General features: G+C 33.8%; 1 protein-coding gene across 2 annotated transcripts; it reads left to right on the forward strand.

Annotated features, from left to right (window-relative positions):
• Positions 1-2,079: 2,079 nt before the first annotated feature.
• LOC108952850 (MADS-box transcription factor 50-like) lies at positions 2,080-25,959 on the forward strand. Of its 2 annotated transcripts, XM_065109497.1 has the most exons (8): positions 2,080-2,224; positions 2,317-2,539; positions 24,721-24,799; positions 25,066-25,127; positions 25,210-25,309; positions 25,404-25,445; positions 25,527-25,568; positions 25,644-25,959. In XM_065109497.1, exons 2-8 carry the CDS (start codon positions 2,358-2,360, stop codon positions 25,797-25,799), a joined length of 663 nt encoding a protein of 220 aa, XP_064965569.1. In that variant the 5' UTR covers positions 2,080-2,224; positions 2,317-2,357; the 3' UTR covers positions 25,800-25,959. The 2 variants fall into 2 exon arrangements, with proteins under 2 accessions (XP_064965569.1, XP_064965570.1); XM_065109498.1 differs by lacking the exon at positions 25,404-25,445.
• Positions 25,960-27,130: the final 1,171 nt, after the last annotated feature.

Here is a 27,130-nt window from a genome sequence, read left to right on the forward strand (position 1 = left end):
CTTATGGGAGTCTCTACAAATTTATTTGTAGAATCCGGAAAATCACTTATAAATTCTTTTGGAATATAAATAACTCTCGTAATATTGCATCACTTTTTAAAAAGAGTAACGGAGGTTTGGGTATTCGTGACATTCAAAGTTGTTAAGCTTATTAAGTGAATTTTTCCTATTTGCTTATTGCCAAGTATGGCTCCCTTTCCCTTTTATGGATTTTTGGATCAATCAAAATAGATTATTTTGCACCCGTCATTCCATATTGCAATCAACTTGGTGTCGTGCTCTTATTGTATCTAATGGTTACATTATTTAACATAAGTTTGAGGAGACCTTTTGCCTTTTGGTGCCCAAATAAAAACTAACCATCATAGTTACTGTGCTAAATAGTGATGGGTCTTTCAATCTTTCCTCCAAGTTGGCTAGTATAGGTTATATTATTGTAATCACTACTAGATTCATTATTGTTATTGATGAAATTTTGTCTAGATTTTCTCTCCTAGTATTGTTGAATAGTTATTTTTTATTATCTCTCGAGAATTATTCAGAAACGCTATTAAGTCATTTGGATCAATAGAAAAGCTCACATATTAATCAACTTGGTGCTCGTAGAAGTTCTCCTAGAATAGGGTTGTTATCTTCCTACAAACTTTTATTCAAACATGTTACTTGACATATTTTAAGTTGAATAAATAATTTATGTTTTACTTATTAATAAAAAGGCAAAACATAGCTTGAACTACTTCGCTCCCTGTAATATGGGTGATTCACCCCTGAACATAACCTTCAAAATTTTCAGGTGTGATTCCATCGAAAAGAAGAAATACTTATCATGGGTGATTCACCCCTTCATGGTAGCGGAACTCCCATCGTTACCGTTAACTCACGTACCAAATAAGTTGGTCGTATGCCATTTTAAATGCACGCTTTAATAGACCCACAAGGCTTCCGCAGGCAAAACAAAAATGTATACTGGGTTCTGCCTGCCCAATTATTTCTTTGCGCGCATTTCCTTCCAACAGAAAGCTAGTCATATACCCACTTGGTAGTCTCATAGCTTCTTCACCCATCACCAGGGACTTTTGAGAGCCGAGACATCGTCTTCTGAGACTTTTGCTTCCAAGAAATGACGAAGCCGTCCCTTCCCCATCCTTTCCCACCCTAATTTCCACCGGCTGCAGGCCCGAAATAGTGGCTGTGGGGATCCAAGCGTAGCAGTGGAGCGTACTGTGCGAGCTGACAGCTGCTTTAAGGGAAAGCTGAACAACCTAAACTCACCATCTAAATGGCAAATGCCCGGCCATCACCACCACCGATATCGCCCAAGAGAACAGTGGAAAGGAATTAGAACGAAACGAGAAAAGCACTGAGATCTGAGCCGAGCATTTACGAGCTGAGGGTTGAAGACTTGGACGGACGGAGGACGGACGGGGGGAGGACAGCGGAGACACGTGACGGGCGAGACGGCCTTTTGTGCCGTCCTGAGCCGGGCGACGATCGCGAGACCCTCTTCGCACTGCTTACGTGGCGGCATCATGAGCCGCGTGATGTACGGTAGCCTACGGTGGACGGCCGACGAGGTGGGTTTTCCTGTCTCGACCCGTGTCGGGAACAGGTTTCTGGTCCTGTGAAGATGCGGATCGCGCATGTTTCTTGTGGACCCCGCGCGGTTCGCAAGCAGTGAGTCGGTGTTTGCTGTCCAACCCTGTCGAAAGCCATCAGCTAGGTGTGGTCCCTTGCCAGGACGACACGGGTGCAGATCCTGTGTCTCGATCTAGCCACCCAACACGAAACGAACGTATAAAGATAGCAGCCCAGCGGAGCCCCTAGCCGATAACTAATAAAACAGAATCTCTCATGTTTGGTCTTTGGGACGCCACCGAGACAGCAACAGAAACAGCAAATCATGGGCGACGGAACTGACAACCTCGGTCGACGCTAAGTTGAGAATCTGAGCTCTTTCCCCAAATAATTTACTCCAATTACTGCCGATTCCCACAAAAAGAAAGACGTGGCTTCAATAGATCCTTTCCTTGTTTTGGTTCCAAATTTTCTTCCTCATATTTACTTTAATGAGGTCCAAACATAAGGACGGCGGATGGTGTTTTTCTGGGTCCATCATCCAACTGCTTGTATTCTTCTTCTTTTTCTAGGGTCGTCGTAGGGAAGAGAAAGAGGTGGACCTTGTCGTTCCCAGTCGCCATTATTTCCCCCTGAGAACAAAAAGAAGGTCTTGCTCTTGATCTTGCCATATCTTGTGAGATCCGGTAGATGTTATCCCTTTTTGTCCTTTAAGATCGCTGACATCGATCCATGTTTTAGTGAGGGGGGGAGAGGGAGGAGGAGAATCGCCGACCATCGTCATGGTGAGGGGTAAGACGGAGATGAAGCGGATAGAGAACGCGACGAGCCGGCAGGTGACATTCTCCAAGCGGAGGAACGGGCTGCTGAAGAAGGCCTTCGAGCTATCGGTGCTGTGCGACGCCGAGGTCGGACTCATCGTCTTCTCTCCCCGAGGGAAGCTCTACGAGTTCTCCAGTTCCAGGTGCCATTAACCTAATCACCGATCCCCACTCTCTCTTCACCTTTGATGCGTATTTAAGCCTTTTCTTTGTCGAGTTCATGGGTTTCTTGATGATTAATAAGCCACAGCATGAAACAAAAAGCCGCATAAATCTACTCTTGATCGCTGCTTTGTGCGTAGCAACGGCTGACCCCAAGTTCGTCGTCCTTTCCGACCGTTTCCCCCTCTTCAATAGGTTTCAGAATCTGAGGGTTGCTATATATATATATCTTCCAATGCAGCTTCACATTTCTTCATCCTCCCACTTTGATCATCCTAAAATATAGACCTTCTCTTTTATCCAGTACTGCACTTCTTCTCTGGAGACATGTCGAGCTTTCAATCTCGACATCTCTAGATTCTCACATATTTATGGTCTCCAAATTTGCCTAACAGTAGCGGAAGGAGGCCAATTTATGCCTTCCTTCCTATTAATAAAAATGGTAAAGTTTTTACTCGATTATCGTACGAACTTCTGTACGATTTCTTTACTATGGAGTGCAACAGGTTCATTGTGTTACCTTTGACAACAACGATATAAATTAACATACGGACAAATTAAATTTACATGGTAGTACAAGCCAGAAAGATTGCAAGAATCCAATAGTAAGATGGCATTATTGGAACAGATGCCTTGTACATGTAGATGCCCAAGAGAAACATTGGCACTTGTGTAAAGATTGGGAAAATAATCACAACCAAAAATGTCGCAGCCGAAGACTGGAGAAGTTATATTACTCTACAAGTACATGAGACTAATGCCACCATTTAATTCTTTGTTCATTCTAGTGTAGAAATAGTATGGTCAAATAATATTAATAATTGAAAGGTATGACATTAGAAGCACATACTTCATGCATGTCAGGAAGTTGATTCTGTAGGGCTACAGGTTTTTCTTATGATATGCCTGAAGCTAGTGATTAGAGAAACGAAAATTCACATGAATACATGCTTAAGTTTTACATCTTCCATTTGTTTCTTTTGTTTTCACATAGGATCTGTATATGTATGGGAAATTCAAGTCTGCAACAAAATTTGTTCACGTTATTGGCTTGGGCTATCTCTAACAAAGTCGAATATATTTAACCAATGGCATATACACTATATATACATATACAAGGTCTGTTGGAAATTAATAGCAATCATGGTAGAAAGTCACTTAAAACCCTCCACAATATCAGATGGTGAAAGCGGCAATCCTAATTAAATGATGTGATTCATGTTATTCACATGAATCATTTTGATTTGGTGCAGATAGCATTTAAACTGTCTGAATAGAACTTTAGAATGGATCTGTCTTTTTGTGCAAAGCATGTCATTTGGGTTCCTATATGCATCTAAAACCCATGGATTATATGATACTTTTTTTTTGGCTAGTGTAGTAATAAATCATTTGTGCTCCAATATATCTTCTTTTATCTCGATGCTGTTAAATGACTAATATGCATTTGCTATAATGCATGTAATAAGCGCTTATAAGTCACTGAAAAATACTATCCTTTGGAACCTTACCATGGTTCAAAATTTTGTAGATTATGTTTGTGTCGACATAAGCAAAAGTCGGAGAAACTAAAACAAGAGATGATAATTTTTTATATGTCGAAAATACTATGAATTATGTGCAAACTAGAAGCAAGTCATGAGCCCTACAGCAAAAATCTTGTTCTTATAGAACTACACATTGTTGTTGCATTTTGGACAAATTGATTTGATGTGTGCTTGTCGTTGCTAATACTCACTTCGTTTAAATAGTGTCTGATCTAGAAAAGTGCAATTCTAGCACGTTCAAGCATCTTCAAAACTTTCGATATAACGAGGCCGATTAGATTTGTTTAAGCTGAATTATGATAAAGCTCAATATGTCTCGAATCCATCTTGAGCTAAACTCATGATTATCTCAAGTACTTCCATTGTTGGAAACCTAATTACAATCCAAATATTTACACCATGATTACTAGTTAAGCAAGGAACTAAGGTTTTGCTGGTAGAAGGTTTGAGTTGAGGAGACATGGTGTAAAATAAAACGAAGAATTCTTATTGTTAGGAGAAAAACAAATCTCGTAATACTATATTCAAAGAAGCTAGAAATAATAAAATATTAATAAATAGAGATTTATATGATTCACACAAACTAAACTACATCCAAGTCGTCGTAGATCTTCGCTATAGATAAAAAAAATTACAAATATGAAAAGCCACTTAGTCCTCATCAACCTCTAACCCTCAACCACTTCGGCTTCTACTCAATGCACACTTAATAAGAGAGATCTTTTCTATTTATAGTGTGTGTACAGTAAGAAAAGAAAATCATATATAATCTACTAATCTAAACAGTCCTAACTAGTTATTAACAGCCCTTAATTTATAGCCATAAATCAAAAAAATAGTTATAAGCTCATTTACCAAAGTCAAAAGATGGCTGTTAATAACACTTTTGCTAAGTCAAAGATGACTTTTGATAATCTCCCATTTGAAAATTGATTTCAGTCACGCCTTGACACTTGATCAATACAACAGCTCAACATTTCTCTTACTTGTGTAGGCCAACCAAAGTTTAACATAACTTCAGTTTATTAATGGTCAGTGTCTTGGTTAGCGTATCAGTAGAGTTTTGATTTTCTTAAATCTTCTCAAGCTTAAGGGCTTTGTCTTCTAGCAGTGTCCAAATGCTTCATTTGGATATGCTTTATTCTAGCATGGGAATGACAAATTGTTTGTTAATTGAGCTATACTCTAGCTACCTAAATATATGACACTTTCCTTTTGTTTCTTATCAAGTTCTTCCCAGAAACATTGAAGCCAAACCATCTACTTACTAGCTTTGAAAGCAACAATTTTCTACAGTTGAGATGCCCATTGTTGTACCCTCAAGAGTATATACATACCTTGTAGTGCTCTTTTTATTGTCGATGTTTCCAACTAAGTCTTTATCAACAAAACCTTCTAATATCAATTCTCCACTTCTAAAATTTGTCATATGTATGGTACCTTATAGATATCTAAGGTTTTGACGACTTTTATCTTGCTAGGGTTATTCAGATACTTACTCACTAGTTCCTGTGCAATGTCTGATGTAGTATAAACCATATCATACATCAAACTTTTAATAACCAAGATATAAGAACTTTCTACACATATCCTCATTTCTTCTCAGTCTTTAAAGTTATTCTTTTAAAAGTTATTGCTTCCCTGTCTTTAGTAATCCTATTTCAAAAATATGCTTGGCAACTCCTAGATTGTCATTACAAATTTTTTTTATAATTTTCACTTTAAATTATTTATCTCTTATATGTCACACCCGTAATGAGCATATCATCTACATACAAAAGTAGAATAATAAAGTTATTATCAAACCACTTAATATAGTAATAATGATATGGTTGATATTCTATAAAATTGCTACTACTCATGAAGCTATCAAACTTCTTAAACTATTATCTCTGAGCTGGTTTCAGCCCATGCTAACTCTTTCTTAGCTTACACGCTATGCTTTGTTTGCTTGCAATCATGAAGTCTTATGGTTACTTTATATAAATTTCTTCCTCCAAATCACTATAAAGTAATGTTATCTTTACATTTAATTATTTAAGATGTAAATTCTCTATGGCTATAATTTTCAACACTAATATGATAGTTGTTAACTTCACTAAGGGAGAGAATATCATAGTGTAATTGATATCTTATTTCTATTGAAATCCTTCTACCACTAACCTTGTTTTGTATTGTTTGCTTCCACCATGTTCATTTTAATCCTATGAACCCACTTGTTATGCAAAGCTTTTTTTTCTTATAGATAGTTCAGCCAACTCCCACATCTAGTTCGACATGAGTCCATCTAATCTTTCATGGCAAAGTCCCATTCGATTGAATCTATAACCTGAATTACTTCATCATTTCACCGTTATTAGTCAATAACAAATAATACAAAGAAGGTGAATAATGTTATACTAGTATAGAAATTCTTGAGGAACACCTTAATTCTAGTACTTCTAGTATTGGAATGCATGATTTTTCTTAGGGAACTTCACCCATAGGACTCTATCGATCCTCTAACTGTACTTTCTTTTCAAAGATCTCCCCAAACTTAATATATTCATTTTTTTATGTTAGGTTTGGCATTAGTGCTGGTAGCTTCTGCATATAATCTGTTCTTGTTATTGCCTTATTATTAAGTATGTCATCCCTGCTTCGGATGATTTGTCGATTTTCATAGTCCCAAAACTGATAGCCAAACTCATCAGTGTCATAGCTAATAAAAGCACATTTTCTAGACTTTAGGTCAAGCTTGCTTCTTTCAAATGAATCAATATGCACATAAAAAATACAACCTAACACTCTTAAATGTGAAATGTTCACCTACTTGCCACTCCAAACTTCCTTTGATAATCTTTCACCTAGAGAAACTATGGGTCCATGATTGACAAGGTAAGTTGTTGTACTGACAACTTAAGCCCAAAACATCTTTGGTAAGCCTACATCTATTCTCATCATGCTTCTAGCACATTCATTCGAAGTTTTGTTATGCACTCTGCTATTCCATTTTGTTGGGTTTTCTAGGAATAGTTATTTCCAGTTTAACTCCACTAGTTGCATAAATTTCTTTAAGCCTATGTTCTCTATACTTCCTCCTTTGTCAAACTTGAGTCGCTTTACCCTCCAAACTTGTTTCACACTATATTAGCATTTTCAATTTCTTGAAAACAATATAAACTCTATATTTTTTTTTCAAAAAATAAACTAATACCTTTCTGATAGAGTCATCAATGAAGGTGACATAGCATAATGAGCTTCCTGAGATATGATTCTTGTGATGATCCCCATACATCTATATAAACCAACTCTAACTTTCCTGCTTTAGGTGGCCTACCAATTTTTGAGAAACTAGCCCTTTTTTTATACTGAAAATATAGTCCTCACATAGACCAATGTCTATTGATTTCAAATATTAAAGCTTCCCCGTTGATATACCAGAACTTCAAATATTTTGGTGCCAAAGTTTGGATAACTCCTCTGACCCTACCATTGCCAACTACAATGTGATCTTTTCTTTCATCTTAGACATAATATAAAGAGTCCCATCTTTATTACTTGGGCTAACACCAAGCTCCCTTCGTTATCTTCCATACACTACTCGAGAAGGTTGTGCAATTTCAAAGTTCTATGGAAATAAAGTTCTAATTTAAAAGTTTTAAATAGTGCTTTCGAAATAAAGTTCCAATTTGAAAGTTCGATAAAAAAATACATATCAAAAAATACATTTAACTTAGAATGTGAGTAAGGATAGTTAGCAATTAAATCAATTAGTAATAGTGGTTTGATCATCTCGACTTACGTACACTCATGATTCTTCTTCCCTCGAGGTGATCGACTTTCACTATCGATCTTTTTTTTCAATGGACGAAGATCAAATACCATTCTTATAACTTTTTCTCCTTTTCATAGGTTTACGATATAACCTTCTTACATTTCTTTTACAAGAAGATCTCACACTTCCCTTAGAATAATTTCTAAACTCAAGGAGGAAGAGACTTAACACATTTCAAGAGAGTTTACACACTTAAAATCATAAGTTTTCATGCTTTCACCAAGCAAGCATGGTGGGGCTATTTATAGACCCCAAATGACTTCAAAAATAAAGTCAAAATTTTAAATCTCTAGATTTTTGGGGTACTGGCGATACTACCGCTTGTGTTGAACAGTACTACCGCTTGATAAAGCCTAGGATCCAAGGCTCTTGTGGTACCACTGCTTGCTTGGATGGTACTACCGCTTGACAGTCATGAGAGATCAATTTGATGATGGGGTATATAAGTCATGAATACATAAACAACGAGAAATTAAGATAATGATTCATTTGAATGAATAAAAAAAAATCATATGAGAAGAATTTATGTATTTGAATGATTCAACATGCCTAATTCTCTTCTAATAAAATTGAATTATTTCTCATTTAATGATTTAGTAAAAATATATACTAATTAATATTTTGTGTCAATGAAATCCAAATATATATCATGATGATTAACATAATCCCTAATAAAATAATGTCTAATATCAATGTGTTTAGTCATAGAGTGTTGAATAGGGTTCTTTGTTAAACAAATTGTACTAGTATTATCATATTTTATATGGATATTTTTCAAGTAAAGTTCATAATCTTCTAACGTATTCTTCATCTAAATTACTTGTGCACAACATGCACGTACCGCTACATATTCAGCCTTGATTGTAGATAATGCAATAGAATTATATTTCTAAGAAGATCAAGAAACAAGTGCATGACCTAGAAATTGACATGTTCTAGAGATACTTTTTCTATCTATTCTGCTTCCTACAAATTCAATATTAGCATATACAATCAAATCAAAATTTTCAGATTTTGGATATCATAATCCTAGATTAGAAGTTCCTTTTAAGTATTTAAAAATTATTTTAACTACTTTATAATGAAATTGTTTAGGATTGAATTGAAATCTTGCACAAAGCCCAATACTAAACATTATATTATGTCTAGTTGTAGTAAGATATAGTAGGCTACCTCATACCTTTACAAGTCTTTTGATCAAAGCATTCTCCTTAATTGTTCATGTTTAATTTGGTAGAAATTCTCATCGGTGTATTAATAGCCTTAGCACCATCCATGTGAAACTATTTTGGTAAATCCAAAGTATATTTAATTTAACTAATAAAAGTTTCATCACTTAATTACTTAATTTGCAATCCTAAGAAAAATATCAATTCACCCATTAAACTCATTTCAAATTCTTGACTCATACTTTTGGTAAATGATTCACATAAAGATTCATTTGTAGAACTAAAAATAATATCATCAATATAAATTTGAATTATAAGAAAATTATTTTTAAAATATTTAATAAATAATATGGTATCAACCTTTTAAAAAAAAAATAAATAAGAAAAGAACTAAGCCTTTCATACCAAGCCCTAGGGGTTTGCTTCAACCCATAGAGAGTCATAGATAACTTATAAACATGGTTTGAAAAAAGAACATTTTCAAATCCGAGTGGTTGTTCAACAAAAACTTCTTTCGAAATAAAACCATTAAGAAAAGTACTTTTGACATCCATTTGAAATAACTTAAAATTTTTAAAACATGTATAGACAAAGAGTATTATTATGGTTTCAAGTCTTGCCATAGGAGTGAAGGTTTCTTTATAGTCTATACCTTCTTCTTGGTTAAAACCTTTGACCATTAATTTAGTCTTGTTTTGAACCACGATACCTTATTCCTAAAGCCTTACTGTTAAGGGGAGTAGAAAGTGGAATAGCTTCCTTTCTATGATAATAAAAGAGGGAGTGTCCAAACCTTATTTCTTTCAAATCAATTTAATTCTTCCTGCATTAAAAAAACCTATGAGTCATCTTTGAGAGCATTATCAATGTATTTAGGTTCAATTTAAGATAAAAAAGTAGTATTTACATAAAAAAATTTTAAATGAAAAATAAGTATGAACACCTTTTGATGTATCTCCATGATTAGCTCCTTAGGATATACATCTACATATTTCTATTCCTTGGGTAAAGATTCTTTGAAAGTAAATGTATCCAAGTTACTTTAGAAAGAAGAATTCTCATTCATATTCAATATATCAAATTTAAAATTATTATCAAAATTATTTTTCTTAAATTCGGGAGACTCATTAAAAACAATATGGATAGATTCCTCAATAACTAAAGTTCTTTTATTGAAAACTCGATAAACTTTAGAAACTGAGGAATATCTAAAAAAAATGCATTCATCATATTTTGCATCAAATATTTTGAAGGCATCCTTTTCATTTAAAATAAAATATTTATAATCAAACATTTTAAAATATGAAATGTTGGGTCTTTTATTAATCTACAATTCATAAGGAGTTTTAGATAGTAGTAGTCTTATAAGAACCCTGTTCATGACATAGTATGTCATGTTAACGGTTTCGGCCTCAAAATATTTGGGTAAGCTATGTTCATTAAGCATAGTTCATGACATAGCATGTCGTGTTAACGGCTTCGGCCTCAAAATATTCGGGTAGGCTATGTTCATTAAGCATAGTTCTTACCAACCCTTATAAACTCCTATTCTTTCTCTCAACAACTCTATTTTTTTGTGAATTTCTTGAAGTAGAGAAATTATGGTCAGACCTATTTGAATCATAAAATTCTTGAAAATCATGATTTTTAAATTCACCATCATGATCACTACGAATAGAAGAAATCATAAAACATTTTTTATTTTGAACTTATTTATAAAACTTTATAAAATATTTAAAATAATCACTTTTATGTGCCAAGAAGTATGTTCAAGTATATCTACTATAATCATCAATAATCATAAAATCATATTTACTACCTCCTAGGCTTATAATATCAAAATAAATCCATATGAATTAATTATAATGGTCTAGAGGTACTCATTAGATTTTTAAGGTTAAAACTACTCTTTATTTGTTTACCTAGTTAGCATGCATCACAAACTTTAACTTTGACAAATTTAATTCTTAGCATTCCTCTTATATGCTCTTTAGTTGCAATTTGTAAGATCAATTTCATACTTGTATGACCTAATCACTTATGCCAAAGCCATGCATTATCGTTTAAAACCAAAAAATAAGTTTCATCATGAAAATCATCAAAATCAATAGTATACACATTATCGCTTCTTAAGAAAATCATAGATTTATTTTTATGTGGTATCTTTATCATGTAAGCATTAGATTCAAATTTAATATTATATCTGTTATCATACAATTGACTAATACTTAGTAAGTTATGTTTTAAGCCATCTACTAATATGATATCTTTAATCAAAAGATTTGATTTGTTACCTATATTTCCTTTGTCGACAATTTTTTCTTTGTTGTTGTCTCCGAAGGTGACATATCCTCCGTCTTGGCTAGTGAGCTTTAAGAAATATATTGGATCTTCAGTCATGTGCTTTAAGCATCCACTATCAAGATATTATTTATTGCTCCTAGTTTTCAATTGGAGACATATCTATAAGAAAGAGGGGTTTGCTTTAGGTACATATTTAACTTTGGGTCATTTATGGTTAGATATACCTTTCTTGACTTTTGGCATTAAATCATTTATGATTCCTTTAGGAACCTAAACTAATTTATGAGAGCTATATTTTTTTAAATGAATATGTATAAGCATAATGGTCATATCTTTCACAAAAATTACATTTAACTTTAGGGGGAATATGTAATGCGGGTCCTTTTACAAATATAGTTGGCTTTTTTTAGTGTTATTACTCACAAAGTAAGAAGCAGGTTTCATAATTTGTTTTTAATTTTAATTTTTTTAATATTTGTTGTAATTACATGTTTTCCTTTTTGAATGAGTCTAACTCTTCACATTTAGTGTAAGATGTTAACAAACAATTGTCATACTCATTTTTTAATTTATCAAATTTACTAGAGAGAGATACACGATCCCTTTTTAGCAATTTATATTTCTTACCAATTATTTTAAGTTCATTATATAAATCCAAAAATACATCAAGTAATTCATCATAAGATAAGTATTAGGATCGTAAAGGCACTAAGAGGGAGGGGGTGAATTAGTACTTTAAAAAATTTTTGATTTGAAAGTTCGATCAATGAATTTGTATCGAAAATGTGATTGGCAAAAAGTGCAAGTAAGGATTGCTTAGTAAGTAAATCAGTATGTAATAGTAAATCAAAGCAAAAGAAGAAATGCAAACTAATATATAGTGGTTCGGTCGTCCCGACCTACATCCACTCTTGATTCCTCATCCTTTGAGACCATCGGTTTTCACTACTGATTTTCTGTCAATGGAAAAAGATCAACTACCCTTGTTATAACTTTTTCTCCTTTTCATAGGTTGGAGAGAACCCTTGCACCCCTCTTTTATAATAGAACTCTCACCTCCCTTAGAATAACTTCTAGACTCAAGGAGGAAGAGACTCAACACTTTTCAAGAGTTTACAACACTTTAATATCACAAGCTTTTCATACTCTTGCAAGCAAGTATGAGAGGGGTATTTATAGGCCCCAAATGACTTTAGAAATATAGTAAAAAATTTAAATCCCTGGGTTTTTGAGGTACTAATGGTACCATCGCTTGCATTGGGCGATACCACCACTTGCATTGGACGTACCACTACTTGCCACCCTGAACACTAGTAGTACCACCACCTGTCTGGGCAATACCACCACTTGACAGAGCTTGGGCGACTGTATTCTGGTAGTACAATTATCAGTCTAGGCAGTACCACCGATTGACACTGGGCGGTGCCATCGTTGACACCCTAACGGTACCATCGTCGAGTTTTCCTAAGAAATATATTTTGTACTTTCCAGCTCACAAGTAGTTCCACCGCTTGGCTTAGTTGTGCCACCGCCTGGCCCAACCTCAGGTCATTGAACTGGCCTTCTAATAGGCCCAATTCAACCCTAATTTAGGCTTGATTAGCTCCTAATCAAGTTAGCATAATGACACCCAAAACCAACTTAATTATATACTTAAACTACTTCGATCATGACACAATGATTATAATCATGAAGCCTACATTATTTGACATGTCATTAGTTCATTCAGCACTTTGTCTGAACTTCCGATGCATCATCCTTTCCTTTGACGTATTACCCAATCTATTGGCATGTTGACCTCCTGCAACATCCGATCTTCTTGGTGCAATGCCCGATCCTTTTGGCCCGTTGCCCGATCTTTGATATGATGGACTTCGGCCCAATGTCTGATTCTCTTGCTTCAATCGATATGTCTTTTCATGATTGAAGTTTATCTTATGTCACTTTTCTCAAATGCTCATTAGTTCATAGACTCATCAATTGATTTCATCATCAAAATTCAAGATTCAACAATCTCCCCCTTTTTGATGATGACAACCAATTGATGATGAAGTTTTAACTAAATCCCCTTGTTTGTATTCTATTTTGAAATAAACTTGAATTCAGAAACTTTTAACCTTTGAATTTAATTCAAAATAATTTTAATGATAGTGACTTTCTTTGTAAAGGTCATATGTAACACATCATAATTAAAATATCATTACATGCATCATAATATCAAATCATGAGTTAAGATATCATTGCATGTATAATTCCAAAACATCAAATTTCAAATTATCATAACTTCTCCCCTTTTGTCATCAACAAAAAGGAGAAAAGTGTAAGTTTTTACTTCTCTTTGAAACGTGCAAGCTAGTAAGTTTTTTTTTTTTTTTTTATGTGTAAGCTAGCAAGTTTTTACTTCTCTTTAAGATGTGCAAGCTAGCACTTCTCTCTCTCTCTCCTTTGTCATTATCAAAAGAATGGAAGGATACAATTGTACAAAACTTACATCAATGTTCCAATCATAATATAAAAGAAATTAATATTAAAAAATTCATGCATTTGAAAGATTCAACATGCCTAATTCTCTACTAATAAAATCAAATTATTCCTTATTCAATGATTTAGTAAAAATATTTACTAATTGATGTTTTGTGTTAATGAAATATAAAGATATATCATAATAATTAATATGATCCCTAATAAAATGATGTCTAATATCAATATGTTTAGTCCTAGAGTATTGAATGGGGTTCTTTGTTAAACAAATTACACTAGTTTTATCATATTTTATAGGGATATTTTTTAAGTAAAGTCCATAGTCTTCTAAAATGTTTTTTATCCATATTACTTGTGCTCAACATGCACCTACCACTATATGTTCAGCCTCGGTTGTATATAATGTAATAGAATTTTGTTTCTTGGAAGACCAAGAAACAAGTGCATAACCTAGAAGTTGATATATTCAAGAGATACTTTTTCTATCTAATCTACATCCTACAAAGTCAGCATCAACATAAGCAATCAAATCAAAAATTTAAAATTTTAGATACCATAATCCTATATTAGAAGTTCTTTTTAAGTATTTAATTTTTTTTAATTATTTTATAATGAGATTGTTTATGACTGGATTAAAATCTTACACAAAACTCAATACTAAACATTATATTAGGTCTAGTTGCAGTAAGATATAGTAAGTTACCTGTCTACCTCTATAAATCTTTTGATTAAAGCATTCTCCTTCATTATCCATATATAATTTAGTAGAAGTGGTGGTGTGTTAATGGCCTTAGCACTATCCAAGTGAAATCATTTTAGTAGATCCAAAGTATACTTAATTTGACTAATAAAAGTTCTATCACTTAGTTGTTTAATTTACAATCCTATCCTATGAAAAATGTCAATTCATCCATTAAACTAGTTTCAAATTCTTGGCTCATACTTTTAGTAAATGATTCACATAAAGATTCATTTGTAGAACTAAAAATAATATCATCAACATAAATTTGAATAATAAAAAAATTATTCTAAAAATATTTAATAAATAATGTGGTATCCACTTTATCTCTCAAAAAATTATTTTGAATAAGAAAATAACTAAGCCTCTTATACCAAGCCCTTGGGGCTTACTTCAACCTATAGAAAGTCTTAGATAAGTTATAAACATGGTTTGGAAAAAGTACATTATCAAATCCGACTGGTTGCTCAACATAAACTTCTTCAGAAATAAAATTATTAAGAAAAGTACTTTTGACATCTATTTGAAATAACTTTAAATTTTTAAAACATGTATAGGTAAGGAGTATCCTTATGGCTTCAAGTCTGACCACAAGAGTAAAGATTTCTTCATAGTCGATAATTTCTTCTTGGATGAAACCTTTGGCCACTAATATAGCATTGTTTCGAACAATGATACCTTGTTCATCTTACTTATTCGTAAAAACTCATTTAATGTCAATTATAAGATGATCACTAGGTCTAGGAACAAGTGTCCAAACCTTATTTTTCTTAAATTAATTTATTTTTTATGTATTGTAAAAATCCATGAGCCATCTTTGAGAGCATTGTCAATACATTTAGGCTCAGTTTGAGACAAAAATATAGAATTTACATAATTTTTTTTAAATGAATGATAAGTTTGAATACATTTTGATGTATCTCCAATGATTAGCACCTTAGAATATGAATCTATATACTTTCATTTCTTGAGTAATGATTCTTTGGAAGTAGATGCATCCAAGTTACTTGAGAGAGGAGAATTCTAATTCAAATTCAATGTATCAAATTCAAAATCATCATCAAAATTATTTTTCTTAAATTTGATAAAATTATTAACAACAATATGGATAGATTCTTTAATAACTAAAGTTCTTTTATTGAAAACTCGATAAGCTTTAGAAATATAAGAATATCCAAGAAAAATACCTTCATCGAATTTTACATCAAATTTTTCTAAGGCATCCATTTCATTTAAAATAAAACATTTACAATAAAAAACTCTAAAATATAAAATACTTGGTCTTTTATTATTCCATAATTCATAAGGAGTTTTAGATAATAGTGATCTTATGAGAACATTATTCATGACATAGCATGCTGTGTTAATGGCTTCGACCCAAAAATATTTAGGTAGGCTATATTCATTAAGCATGGTCCTTGTCATCCCTTGTAAACTCTTATTTTTTTCTCTTAACAACTTTATTTTGTTATGGATTTCTTAGAGTAGAGAAATTATGGTCACACCCATTTGAATCATAAAATTTTTGAAAATCATGATTTTTAAATTTACCACTATGATCACTACGATTAGAAAAAATCATAAAATCTGTTTTATTTTGAACTTATTTGTAAAACTTCGTAAAACATTTAAAACAATCACTTTTATGTGCCAAGAAGTATATCCAAATATATATGCTAATATAATCAACAATCACAAAAGTATATTTACTACCTCCTATGACATCAATTAATCTAAATAAATCCATATGAATTAATTATAGCGATATAGAGGTACTTACTTAATTTTTAGGTTTAAAGCTAATTTTTATTTGTTTAACTGGTTGGAATGCATCACAAACCTTATCTTTGACAAATTTAATTCTAGGTATTCCTCTTACAAGTTCTTTAGTTATAATTTGTGAGATAAATTTCATGCTTGCATGACCTAATCTCCTATGCCAAAGCCATGCATCATCATTTAAAATCGAAAAATAAGTTTTATCATAAAAATTATTAAGATTAATAGTATACATATTATTACTCCTTAAGATAATTATAGATTTATTTTTATGTATTATCTCTATAATGTAAGTATTAAATTTAAATTTAATGTTATATCCCTCATCACACAGTTGACTAATGCTTAGTAAGTTATGTTTTAAATCATCTACTAATAAAACATCTTCAATCAAGAGGTTTAATTTGTTACTTATATTTCCTTTGCTAATAATTTTTCCTTTGTTATTATCTCTGAAGGTGTCATATCCTTCGTCTTGGCTAGTGAGCTTAGAGAAATGTGTTGGATCTCCCGACATGTGTCTTAAGCATCCACTATCAAGATACTATCTTTTGCTCCTAGTTTTCAATTATAGATATATCTACAAAAAAAAAAAGGTTTGTTTTAGGTACTCATTTAACTTTGAGTCCCTCATGATTAGATCTACCTATCTTAACTTTTGACATTAAATCATTTATGGATCCTTTAGGAATCCAAACTAATTTATGTGAATTATATTTTTTAAATAAATATTTATAAGCATACTAACTATATCTACCACAAAAATTATATTTAACTTTACGAGAAATATGTAATGTGGGTCTTTTAACAAATATAGTTGGCTTTTGTTGAGTGTTACTACTCACAAAATCGATTCTTTCCTTTCTATGTACATAACATTTGTTAGCAAGAATCATGTTTAATGAATTGTTTCTAATTTTAATTTTTTAATATTTATTATAATAACATATTTTCTTTTTTAAATGAGTTTAATTCTTTATATTTAATGCAAGATGTTAACATGCAATTGTCATACTCATTTTTAAATTTATCAAATTCACTAGAGAGAGAAATATGATCCTTTTTTAGTAATTTATATTTCTCACTAATTATTTTAAGTTAATCATACAAATCATGAAATGTATCAAGTAATTCATTATAAGGTAAAGACGTTTCAGTTGAGTCACATACCTCATTGCTGAAAGCTATCAATACATAGTTCATTGGTTTGCTCTTCATTGGCCACCTCATCTTCATTAGTTTGCTCTTCATTTTCTGACGCACTTGATTCATCTCAAGTTGTCTTGAGTGCTTTCTTCTTCTTTTTTACTATCAGCTTCTTCTTCAGTTATGGATATTTATTTTTGAAGTGTCTTGGCTTTTTACATTCATAACAAATGATTATGTTCTTTTTTAGTTCGTTTTTATTTTTAGAGTCTTGTTTTATAGGATTTATTTTGTTTTTTTTATAAACATTTTAAATTTTCTTGTGATGAGTGTCAAGTCATCATCATCGCTTGAGTTTTCGCTCGAGCCGTCTTCTTTAGTTCTAAGTGCAATATCCTTCTTATTCTTTGGAAGGTTGTCCTCATATTCGTCATGTGTCTTGCAAGACATTTCATAGGTCATTAATAATCCTATGAGTTCTTCAAGATGAAAGTTGTTTAAGTCCTTTACTTCTTGAATTACAATTACCTTTGAATCCCAACTTTTTAGAATGGATCTTAAAATTTTATTAACTAGTTCAAGATTAGTATAACATTTACCAAGAGCTTTCATACCATTAACAACATCCGTAAAACAGCTATACATGTTACCAATGGTTTCACTTGGTTTCATTCTAAATAATTCATAACTATATACCAAAAAATTAATCTTAGATTCTTTTACTCTATGAATACCTTTATGAGTAACTTCAAGTGTGTGTCAAATATCATGTGTAATTTTGCATATAGAAACATGATTAAACTTATTTTTGTCTAAAGCACAAAATAAAGCATTCACCATTTAAAAAAAATATTTTTTTTCTCTAGATTATTACATTCATTCATTAGTCTATAAAATTTTTGAAAACCACATTCAATAATATTTCACAAATCAAAATCCATAAAAATCAAGAAAATCTATATTCATGTCTTCCAATAAGTGTAGTTTGTCCCACTAAACATAGGAGGACGAATGATAGAGTAACCCTCTTGATTGCCAAAGAAATTATTTTAGTCTCTTTTAGGTGTTAAACCAACTAAGAAAACTTAGCTTTGATACTAATTGTTAGGATCGTAAAGGCACTAGGAGGAAGAGGTAAATTAGTGCTTTCAAAAAATTTGGATTTGAAAGCTCGATCAATGAACTCGTATAAAAAATGTGATTGGAAAAAAGTATGAGTAAAGATTGCTTAATAATTAAATCAGTATACAATAGTAAATTAAGACAAAAGAAAAAATGTAAACTGATTTACAATGGTTCGGTTGTCCCAACCTATGTTCACTCTCGATTCCTCTTCCTTCAAAGTCATTAGCTTTGACTACCAATCTTCTTTCAATAGGTGAATATCAACTACCCTTGTTATAATTCTTTCTCTTTTTTATAGGTTTAAGAGAGAAACCTTATACCCCTCTTTTATAAAAGAACTCTTACCTCCCTTAGAATAACTTCTAGAATCAAGGAGAAATAAACTCAATACTTTTCAAGAGTTTACAACACTTTAATATCATAAACTTTTTCTACTCTTGCAAGCAAGTATGAGAGGGGTATTTATAGGCTCTAAATAACTTCAGAAATAGAGCCAAAAATTTAAATCCTCGAGTTTTCGGGGTACTAGCGATACCACCGCCTACATTAGGTGATACCACTGCCTAACATAGTCTAGGAGATTGTGTTCTTACGGTACCATCACTAGTTTGGGTGGTACCATCGTTTGACCTTAGGCGGTACTACCGCTGACCCTGGCAGTATCATCACCTGGTTTTTCAAAGAAATACATTTCATACTTTTCAACTCATAGGTGGTTCCACCGTTTGACCTAGTGGTGCTACTACCTAGCCCATTCTCAAGTCATTGAATTGGCCTTCTAATAGGCCCAATTCAACCTTGATTTAGGCCCAATGGGTTCCTAATTAAGTTGACATGATTACACCTAAAATCAACTCAATTAGACACTTAAACTATTTCGATCAAGATAAAATGATTACAAAGATGAAGCTTATGTTGTCCGTGTTAGGATCGGAGCGGCAATAAGAGGGGGGGTGAATTAGTGCAGCGGATTAAAACTTGTAAGTTCGAAAATGATTCCGTAAAATGTAAGGAGATTTTGCTTTGATTGTAACTTGAGTAAAGTAAAAAACCGGAAACGATTGCAGAAAGGTAAGTAATCACATATTCAATGAACACGCCAATTTAAAGTGGTTCGGTCAAATGACCTACATCCATTTGCGAAGCCTTCTTCAATAAGGCTCCCAACTTCCACTAGCAAATCACTTTGAAAGGGAAGGACTAATACCCCTCTTACAACTTTTACAAGTGGTTCACACTCTTACATTTTTTTCAACAAGAAGGAAGGAGGTGAACACTCAAGCAATTTGAAAACAAGACTTGCTAAGTCTTTGCTAAGGCTCTTATCTCAAACTATTGCTTTGCAAAAGTTGTATTCTCTGCTGAGAATTGAGGGATCTTTATAGGCCCCAAGAGGATTCAAATTTGGGCTCCAAATTTTGAATTTTCTTGGGTTTCCGAGGCTGGCGGTGCCACCACCTGTTAGTGTCTGCCACTGACAGTGTACTGGCGGTGCCACCGCTTGTCGGTGGTTGTGCCACCGCCTGATCTCGGGTGCTGGGCGGTGCCACCGCCTGACCCTTCGGGCTCTGGGCGGTGCCACCGCCCAGTCCGACGGTTCCACCGCTTGTCCTTACTGATCTTTGGTTGGGCTTCAAGTCCGTCCCAAACCAGGTCACTTTTGGGCCCAGTTGGCCCCTAACCAGGATATAGGATTATCCTTTAATCCTAACCCTAATTACATGTGAACTACGTAACATAATCCTAAGTAAGTTTTTAACCGACAAACGTCGAGTCTTGTTCCGGCGATCTTCCGACGGACTTCCGATATGCCCTCGGGTTTCTTCCGGCGGACTCCTAGCAGGCTCTCGATCTTGTGACGAATTCAACGAGTAGCCGAGCCTTCTTGGTGATCTCTGTGAACCTCTGATAATCTCTTCGATGGACTTCCAAAAGTTCCGACAAGTCTCCGATTTTATCTTGGTTGGTTCCGACAGCATTTCCGACGAATCTTCGGACTCTCAAATGTCCATCGAACTTCACTCCGGTATCCTTGCTTTATGTTTTTAGGCTATCATAGTTAATCCTGCACACTTAACTTCAATAATATGGATTAGATCAATTAACCCATCAATTGATTTCATCATCAAAATCCGAGATTCAACAGTTCGGCATGTCATTAGTTCATCCGGCACTTCGTCAGAACTTCCTGTGCATCGTCCTTTCCTTCGGCTTATTTTCTGATCCATCGACATGTTCACCTCTTGCAACATCTAATTTTCTTGGTGCAATGCCCGATCCTTTTGGCCCGATGCTTGATCTCTGACATAATAAACTCCGGCCCAATGTCTGATTCTCCTACATCAATCGATATATCTTTCCATGATCGAAGTTTATCCTGCATCACTTTTCTGAAATGTTCATTAGTTCATAGATTCATCAATTGATTTCATCATCAAAATTTCGGATTCAACAATAAGGAGATTTCAGGTGAGTCACATACCTCGTCGTTGAAAGCTATCACTGCGTAGTTTGCCACTTCGTCTTCATTGGTTTGCTATTCATCTTATGATGCACTTGATTCATCCTATGTTACCTTGAATGCTTTCTTATTCTTTGACAGCTTCTTCTTTAATTGTGGATACTCATTTTTAAAGGGCCATAGTTTTTTTCATTCATAATAAATTATTACATCATTTTTAAGTTTATTTTTATTCTTAGATTCTCGTTTTGTAGGATTACTCTTATTCTTTTTCATAAACTTTTTAAATCTCCTTGTAAAGAGTGTTATGTCATCATCATCACTTTAGCTTTCACTCGAGTGGTATTCTTTGGTTCTAAGTGCAATATCCTTCTTATTCTTTAGAAGGTTTTTCTCATGTTCGTCATGTACCTTGCAAGTCATTTCATAGGTCATTAATGATCCTATGAGTTCTTCAAGAGAAAAGTTGTTTAAGTCCTTTGCTTCTCGAATTATAGTTATTTTTGGATCCTAACTTTTTAGAAAAGATCTTTAAATTCTATTAACTAGTTCAAGATTAGTATAATATTTACCAAAAGCTTTCAAACCATTGATAACATCCATAAAATGGGTATACATATTACCAATGGTTTTGCTTGACTTAATTCTAAATAATTCATAAATATGTACTAAAAGATCAATCTTATATTCTTTTACTCTATTTGTGCCTTTATGAGTAATTTCAAGTGTGTGTCAAATATCATATGTAATTTCATATATAGAAGCATAATTAAACTCATTTTTGTCTAAAGCACAAAATAAAATATTCATAGCTTTAGCATTAAAAGAAAATATTTTCTTCTCAAGATTATTCCATTCATTTATTGGTTTAGAGGATTTTTGAAAACCAAACTCAATAACGTTCCATAAATCAAAATCCATAAAAAGTAAAAAAATCTGCATTCGTGTTTTCCAATACATATAGTCCGTCCCATTAAATATAGGAGGACGAGTGATAGAGTATCACTCGTGACCCTCTTGATTACTAAAAAAAGTTATTTAATCTCTCTTGGGTGCTAAACCAACTAAGAGAACCAGACTCTTATACCAATTGTTAGGATCGTAAAGGCACTAAGAGAGGGGGTGAATTAGTGCTTTCAAAATAAAGTTTCGATTTGAAAGTTCAATCAAAAAATACGTATCGGAAATGCATTTAGCTTAGAATGTGAGCAAGAGTAGTGGGCAATTAAATCAGTTAGTAATAGCAAGGAAAAGCATAAAGAGAAATGCAAACCACATTTATAGTGGTTCGGTCCTCTTGACCTACATCCACTCTCGATTCCTCTTCCCTCGAGGCCACCGGTTTTCACTATCGATCTTCTTTTCATTAGGCGAAGATCAACTACTCTTATTACAACTCTTTCTCCCTCATACAGGCTTAGGAGAGAACATTCACGCCTCTCTTTTATAAGAAGACCTCACACCTCCCTTAGAATGACTTCTAAACTCAAGGCGAAATAGACTTAACAATTTTTAAGAGAGTTTACACACTTAAAATTATAAGATTTTGTACTTTCACCAAGCAACCATAAGTGGGATATTTATAGACCCTAAATGACTTCAAAAAGGAGCCAAAAATTTAAATCCTCCTATTTTTATGGTACTAGCAGTACTACCGCTTATGCTAGGCGGTACTACCACTTGACAAAGCTTGCGAACCAAGGCTCTAGTGGTACTACCACCTGATAAAGCCTACAAACCAGGGCTCTAGCGGTACCATCGCCTGCTTGGGCGCTACTACTGCCTCACAGTCTAGCAATACTATCGCCTAATAGCCTGAGAACCCGGGCACTGGTGGTACCACCGCTTGCTTGGGTGGTACTACTGCCTAGCCCAACTATAGGTTATTGAATTGACCTTTCAACAGGCCTAATTCAGTCTTTGTTTAGACCCAATGGGCTTCTAATCAAATTGGCATGGTTACACCCCAAAACTAACTCAATTAGACTCTAAACTACCTTGATCGAGACTTAATAATTACAGTCATGAAGCTTACATTGTCTAGCATGTCATATGTTCATCCGGCACTTCGTCCGAACCTCCGACGCAGCATCCTTTCATTCAGCGTATTACTCGATCCATCAGTATGTTGACCTCTCATAATATCCGATCTTCTTGATGCAATGCTCGATCCTTCCGACCCAATGCTTGAACTCTGACATGATGCTCTTCGGCCCAACATCTGATTCTTCTACTTCAACGATTTACCTTTCCAAGTTTCTCCTATATCACTTATCTCAAATGCTTATTAGTTCATAAACTCATCAATTGATTTCATCATCAAAATTCGAGATTCAATAGCATTCTTTTCCTATCTTAACTTTTGAGATCCATGAAATCATGCTTTTATCTAGTACTTATTTAGAGATTAACTTCAATAATTTTGTATCATCATTCTTTATTATTTTATGGAGAGTAACTAAAAATCTTTATCATTTGTCACATTTTTAAAATCATTTAAGATAAGTTTTTTAAGATCTTCTAATCCAGAAAGAGTTCTCATCATAGAATGACTTCTTTCTTAACTAAAACTTGATCTACTATATGATCACAAAGAATATTTCAATGGATTTTATTTATATAAGAATTTATTACCGTCCTACAAAGATGAAAGTTTGTCAAATACATCACAAAAATGAAAGATTATTCTTCAAGTAAATATGAAAATATATATTCTTTAAATTTAAAAATTGTCATGATTGTTATGTTTTGATTTATGAAATGTTATTATATTTTTCTTATATTTTACTTTTTTTATTTGGTATTTATGAAAAAGAAAGAAAATAAAATGAAAGTGAAGTTGAGAGGACGAATGAATGCATCAGCTTTAACATTACGTGTCAATGATGTGAATGTAAGTCGGACCAATTGTCTCTCTTTTATCCGGGCATTAACATATCCCTCCGTTTCTATTAAAGAGATCCCTTAAATCTGGAGAGTGGATTTGTGTAGGGAAAGAGTGAATTGGAATTCAAATAGGTAGGGGTAGTGTTTTGTTTTTTTTTTTGGTTTTCATTACTTGGTTTGAAGTATCGATCTATTAGCTTTGTTGAGTTTGAATCGAGATCCAGAATGTTTAATTATAAATTTTATGATAATATATTTTAGTTCTTGTAAGTCAATTCAAGTTCTTTATTCATTTCTTATGCGGAACTGAGGTGGAATGTGTTACGATCTTCATTGCTTATTGGCATGAGGTCTTCATCAATGACCAATATAACTCAAAAAAATCAAAGTATAATATGATTCATGTGAAGCTTAGTCACCGATAGCTCGATGTTGTGATGTGGCATCACCTCTGGACACAAACCAATATAATCTAAAATCAAATTCTAGCATAATGTACATGAGATTCTAACCAATGGCGATTTCATATGATCGATATGCCCTCAAACCCTATGCACCATTGTTTTTTTCTATATATTTTTGTGCATGCAATGCAATGATGTTTCTGCAGTCGTGGTTGCAATCTTCTGCCCATATTTCTTTTCATTGTGCCATCCATATGCCGCATGGGAAGCTGATATGTTTCAATCTTGTCTTGGGGTTATGTAGCATGAAAAACACAATTGGACGTTATATGGAACATTCAATAGAAGACACCAGCACCACAACGTTGGACCAAGATACAGAGGTACACCACTTCTCCGTTTGTGACTTGGGAGGTTCCATCATCGCATTTGGCTATATGTTGCTTGATTTCTCTCTCTCTCTCTCACAAGTTTACTTTTCACTGTCTCAGTTGAATAATTGAGCAAATGCTAGTTGATAATGGAAACAAAACACTTAATTTTGCAAGGTCAAAAAATGGGTTTTTAAATATTAAATTTCTCCATAATTCTGTTCCACTGTTTGCATGCAATTAAATTCTGAGATTGGGGTTTGCATGAGTGTATGTAGCAACGGAAACGTGAAGCGGCAGTCTTGGCAAAGAAGATTGAAGCTCTTGAAGCCTCAAAACAGTGAGTTCTACTGTGACTGGCTTCTCATCTCATATTACTGAAATCATCAACTCTTACATGCATCATACTTTTGCCGCTGCAGGAAGCTCTTGGGTGAAGAACTAGAGTCATGCTCATCGTCAGAACTGCACGAACTAGAAGGCAAGATAGAACAAAGCTTGCGCAGCATCAGAGCAAGGAAGGCAAGTCATAGCTGAAACTTGTACTGCAACTTCTATCTATGTTATCGGTAGAAACCATATACTTTCATGCTTAATTACCTGTTGTGACCTTCAGTATCATTTACTAAAAGAGCAGATTGCAAAGCTCAAAGTGAAGGTAAGTTACTGAAAGCTCTGTGGTATTGCATGCACTTCTCAGAGCTTTAACTAATATATATCCTGAACTCACTTAATCCAGGAGAGTTCATTGGTGAAGGAGAATGCATTACTACATGAAAAGGTAGTAATAAGCATGGCTTTCATTGTTCGTTCAAAAATAACATTTGAGATGTTGACCTTTTTTTGATGTTTCAAGTGCAAGCTACTGCCTCAGATACCGTCAGCTGGTTCCAAGGAATTTCCACCACGAAGCACACTTGGGCAACAAACTGAAGTAGAGACGGAGCTGCGCATTGGGTGTCCAGGGAAAGGAACCCATGGCATGTCTTCTCATTTGTATACAAATCAGTGACATGCATGCATACGATGAATAGCCATCTGATGAATAGATTTATCTAATTCTTCTCATCAGAGTGTGCAATGTTCAAAATAGGACTGCTGAACTGGTATGGATGTTGCCCTTTCAGCTACCATATGAGAACCAACAATGAAGCATATTATTGCTTTCTGAATCTTCTCTCTTGTTACCGTATATGCTGCTACTATGATGATCAAGTCCCGTCCCGTAACAACAACCATGTCTTCCAAAAGCTCTTAGATTTGAAACGCTCAATGCTCGCAGTTGACGAAACGTTCGCAGAAGATCTGAGTTAGTCAATCTCGTATATGACGAAGGAAACCTATTCTGCGTCCGTTTGTATGTGTCGCGGATGCAGGAGTATCCATCGGAGTAAGAAAAGACCGGCCATCCGTTTCTTTCCAGGGCAAACGTGTAAACTGGGAACTCTGAACGAGGAGTAGAATCTAATGAATTGGCGAACCAGGTTTTTGCGCTCCGGGTAAACATGGTCAGCATTACGTTTGCCCCCTAGTACTTGGACCGCTTCACTGTGGAATCACACAGTCTCAGGCTAACTCACTTGTATTTAATTAAAATGGCTTCTTGGTACTGTAGCCACGGAACCGGGAACCTTAGATGAAAAAGGTGGCTACATATTCGTAACTCTCCCCTTTTATTTATTAAAATATTTTAATAAAAAAATATTAAATAATTTATCAGAAAAAAAAATTACTAATGAATTTTATTGAAATGACACCTCCATATATGATTTTTATCATAACACATTCTTTTTACTTTGATTAAAATACCCTAATTGTAATTTAAAAAGATAATACTTATTCTTTAATTATGTTTGACTTAGTTTTTTTTAGGATTGAACTAATTTTTAAGATGAAACGGATCAGACTCATTTAACTAAATGTTAGTTATTCAATTGATTTAATTAAATCCTAGATTATCTTTTTATTTTTTCAAACTACCCCCCCCTACCTTCACCTCCATTTATTCTCCTCCTCCACCACCACCACCTCCTCTGCTTCATCACTTCCTCCCCCTCCCTCTTGGCTTTCTCCTCTCCCTTAGTATCTTCCTCCCACTTCACCTCCACCTCTCACTTTATATCTCTTTCCCCTTATGTATGGCTTCCTTCTCCATCTTTGCCTTCTCCTACTCCTCCCTCTCTCTCTCATCCATCTCCCTCACCCCTTCTCATCCTCATTACACGTCACCTTCACTTTCTCCTCTCACTTTACCTCCATGTATACCTTCTCCCACCTCATCACCTCTTTCATCTCTGTCTTCTCTCGCTCCTTCTCTCCCACGTTCACTTTCTCCTCTCACTT

The sequence above is a fragment of the Musa acuminata genome, chromosome BXJ2-5 (genome assembly GCF_036884655.1).
Source record: "Musa acuminata AAA Group cultivar baxijiao chromosome BXJ2-5, Cavendish_Baxijiao_AAA, whole genome shotgun sequence".
Lineage (NCBI taxonomy): Eukaryota > Viridiplantae > Streptophyta > Magnoliopsida > Zingiberales > Musaceae > Musa > Musa acuminata.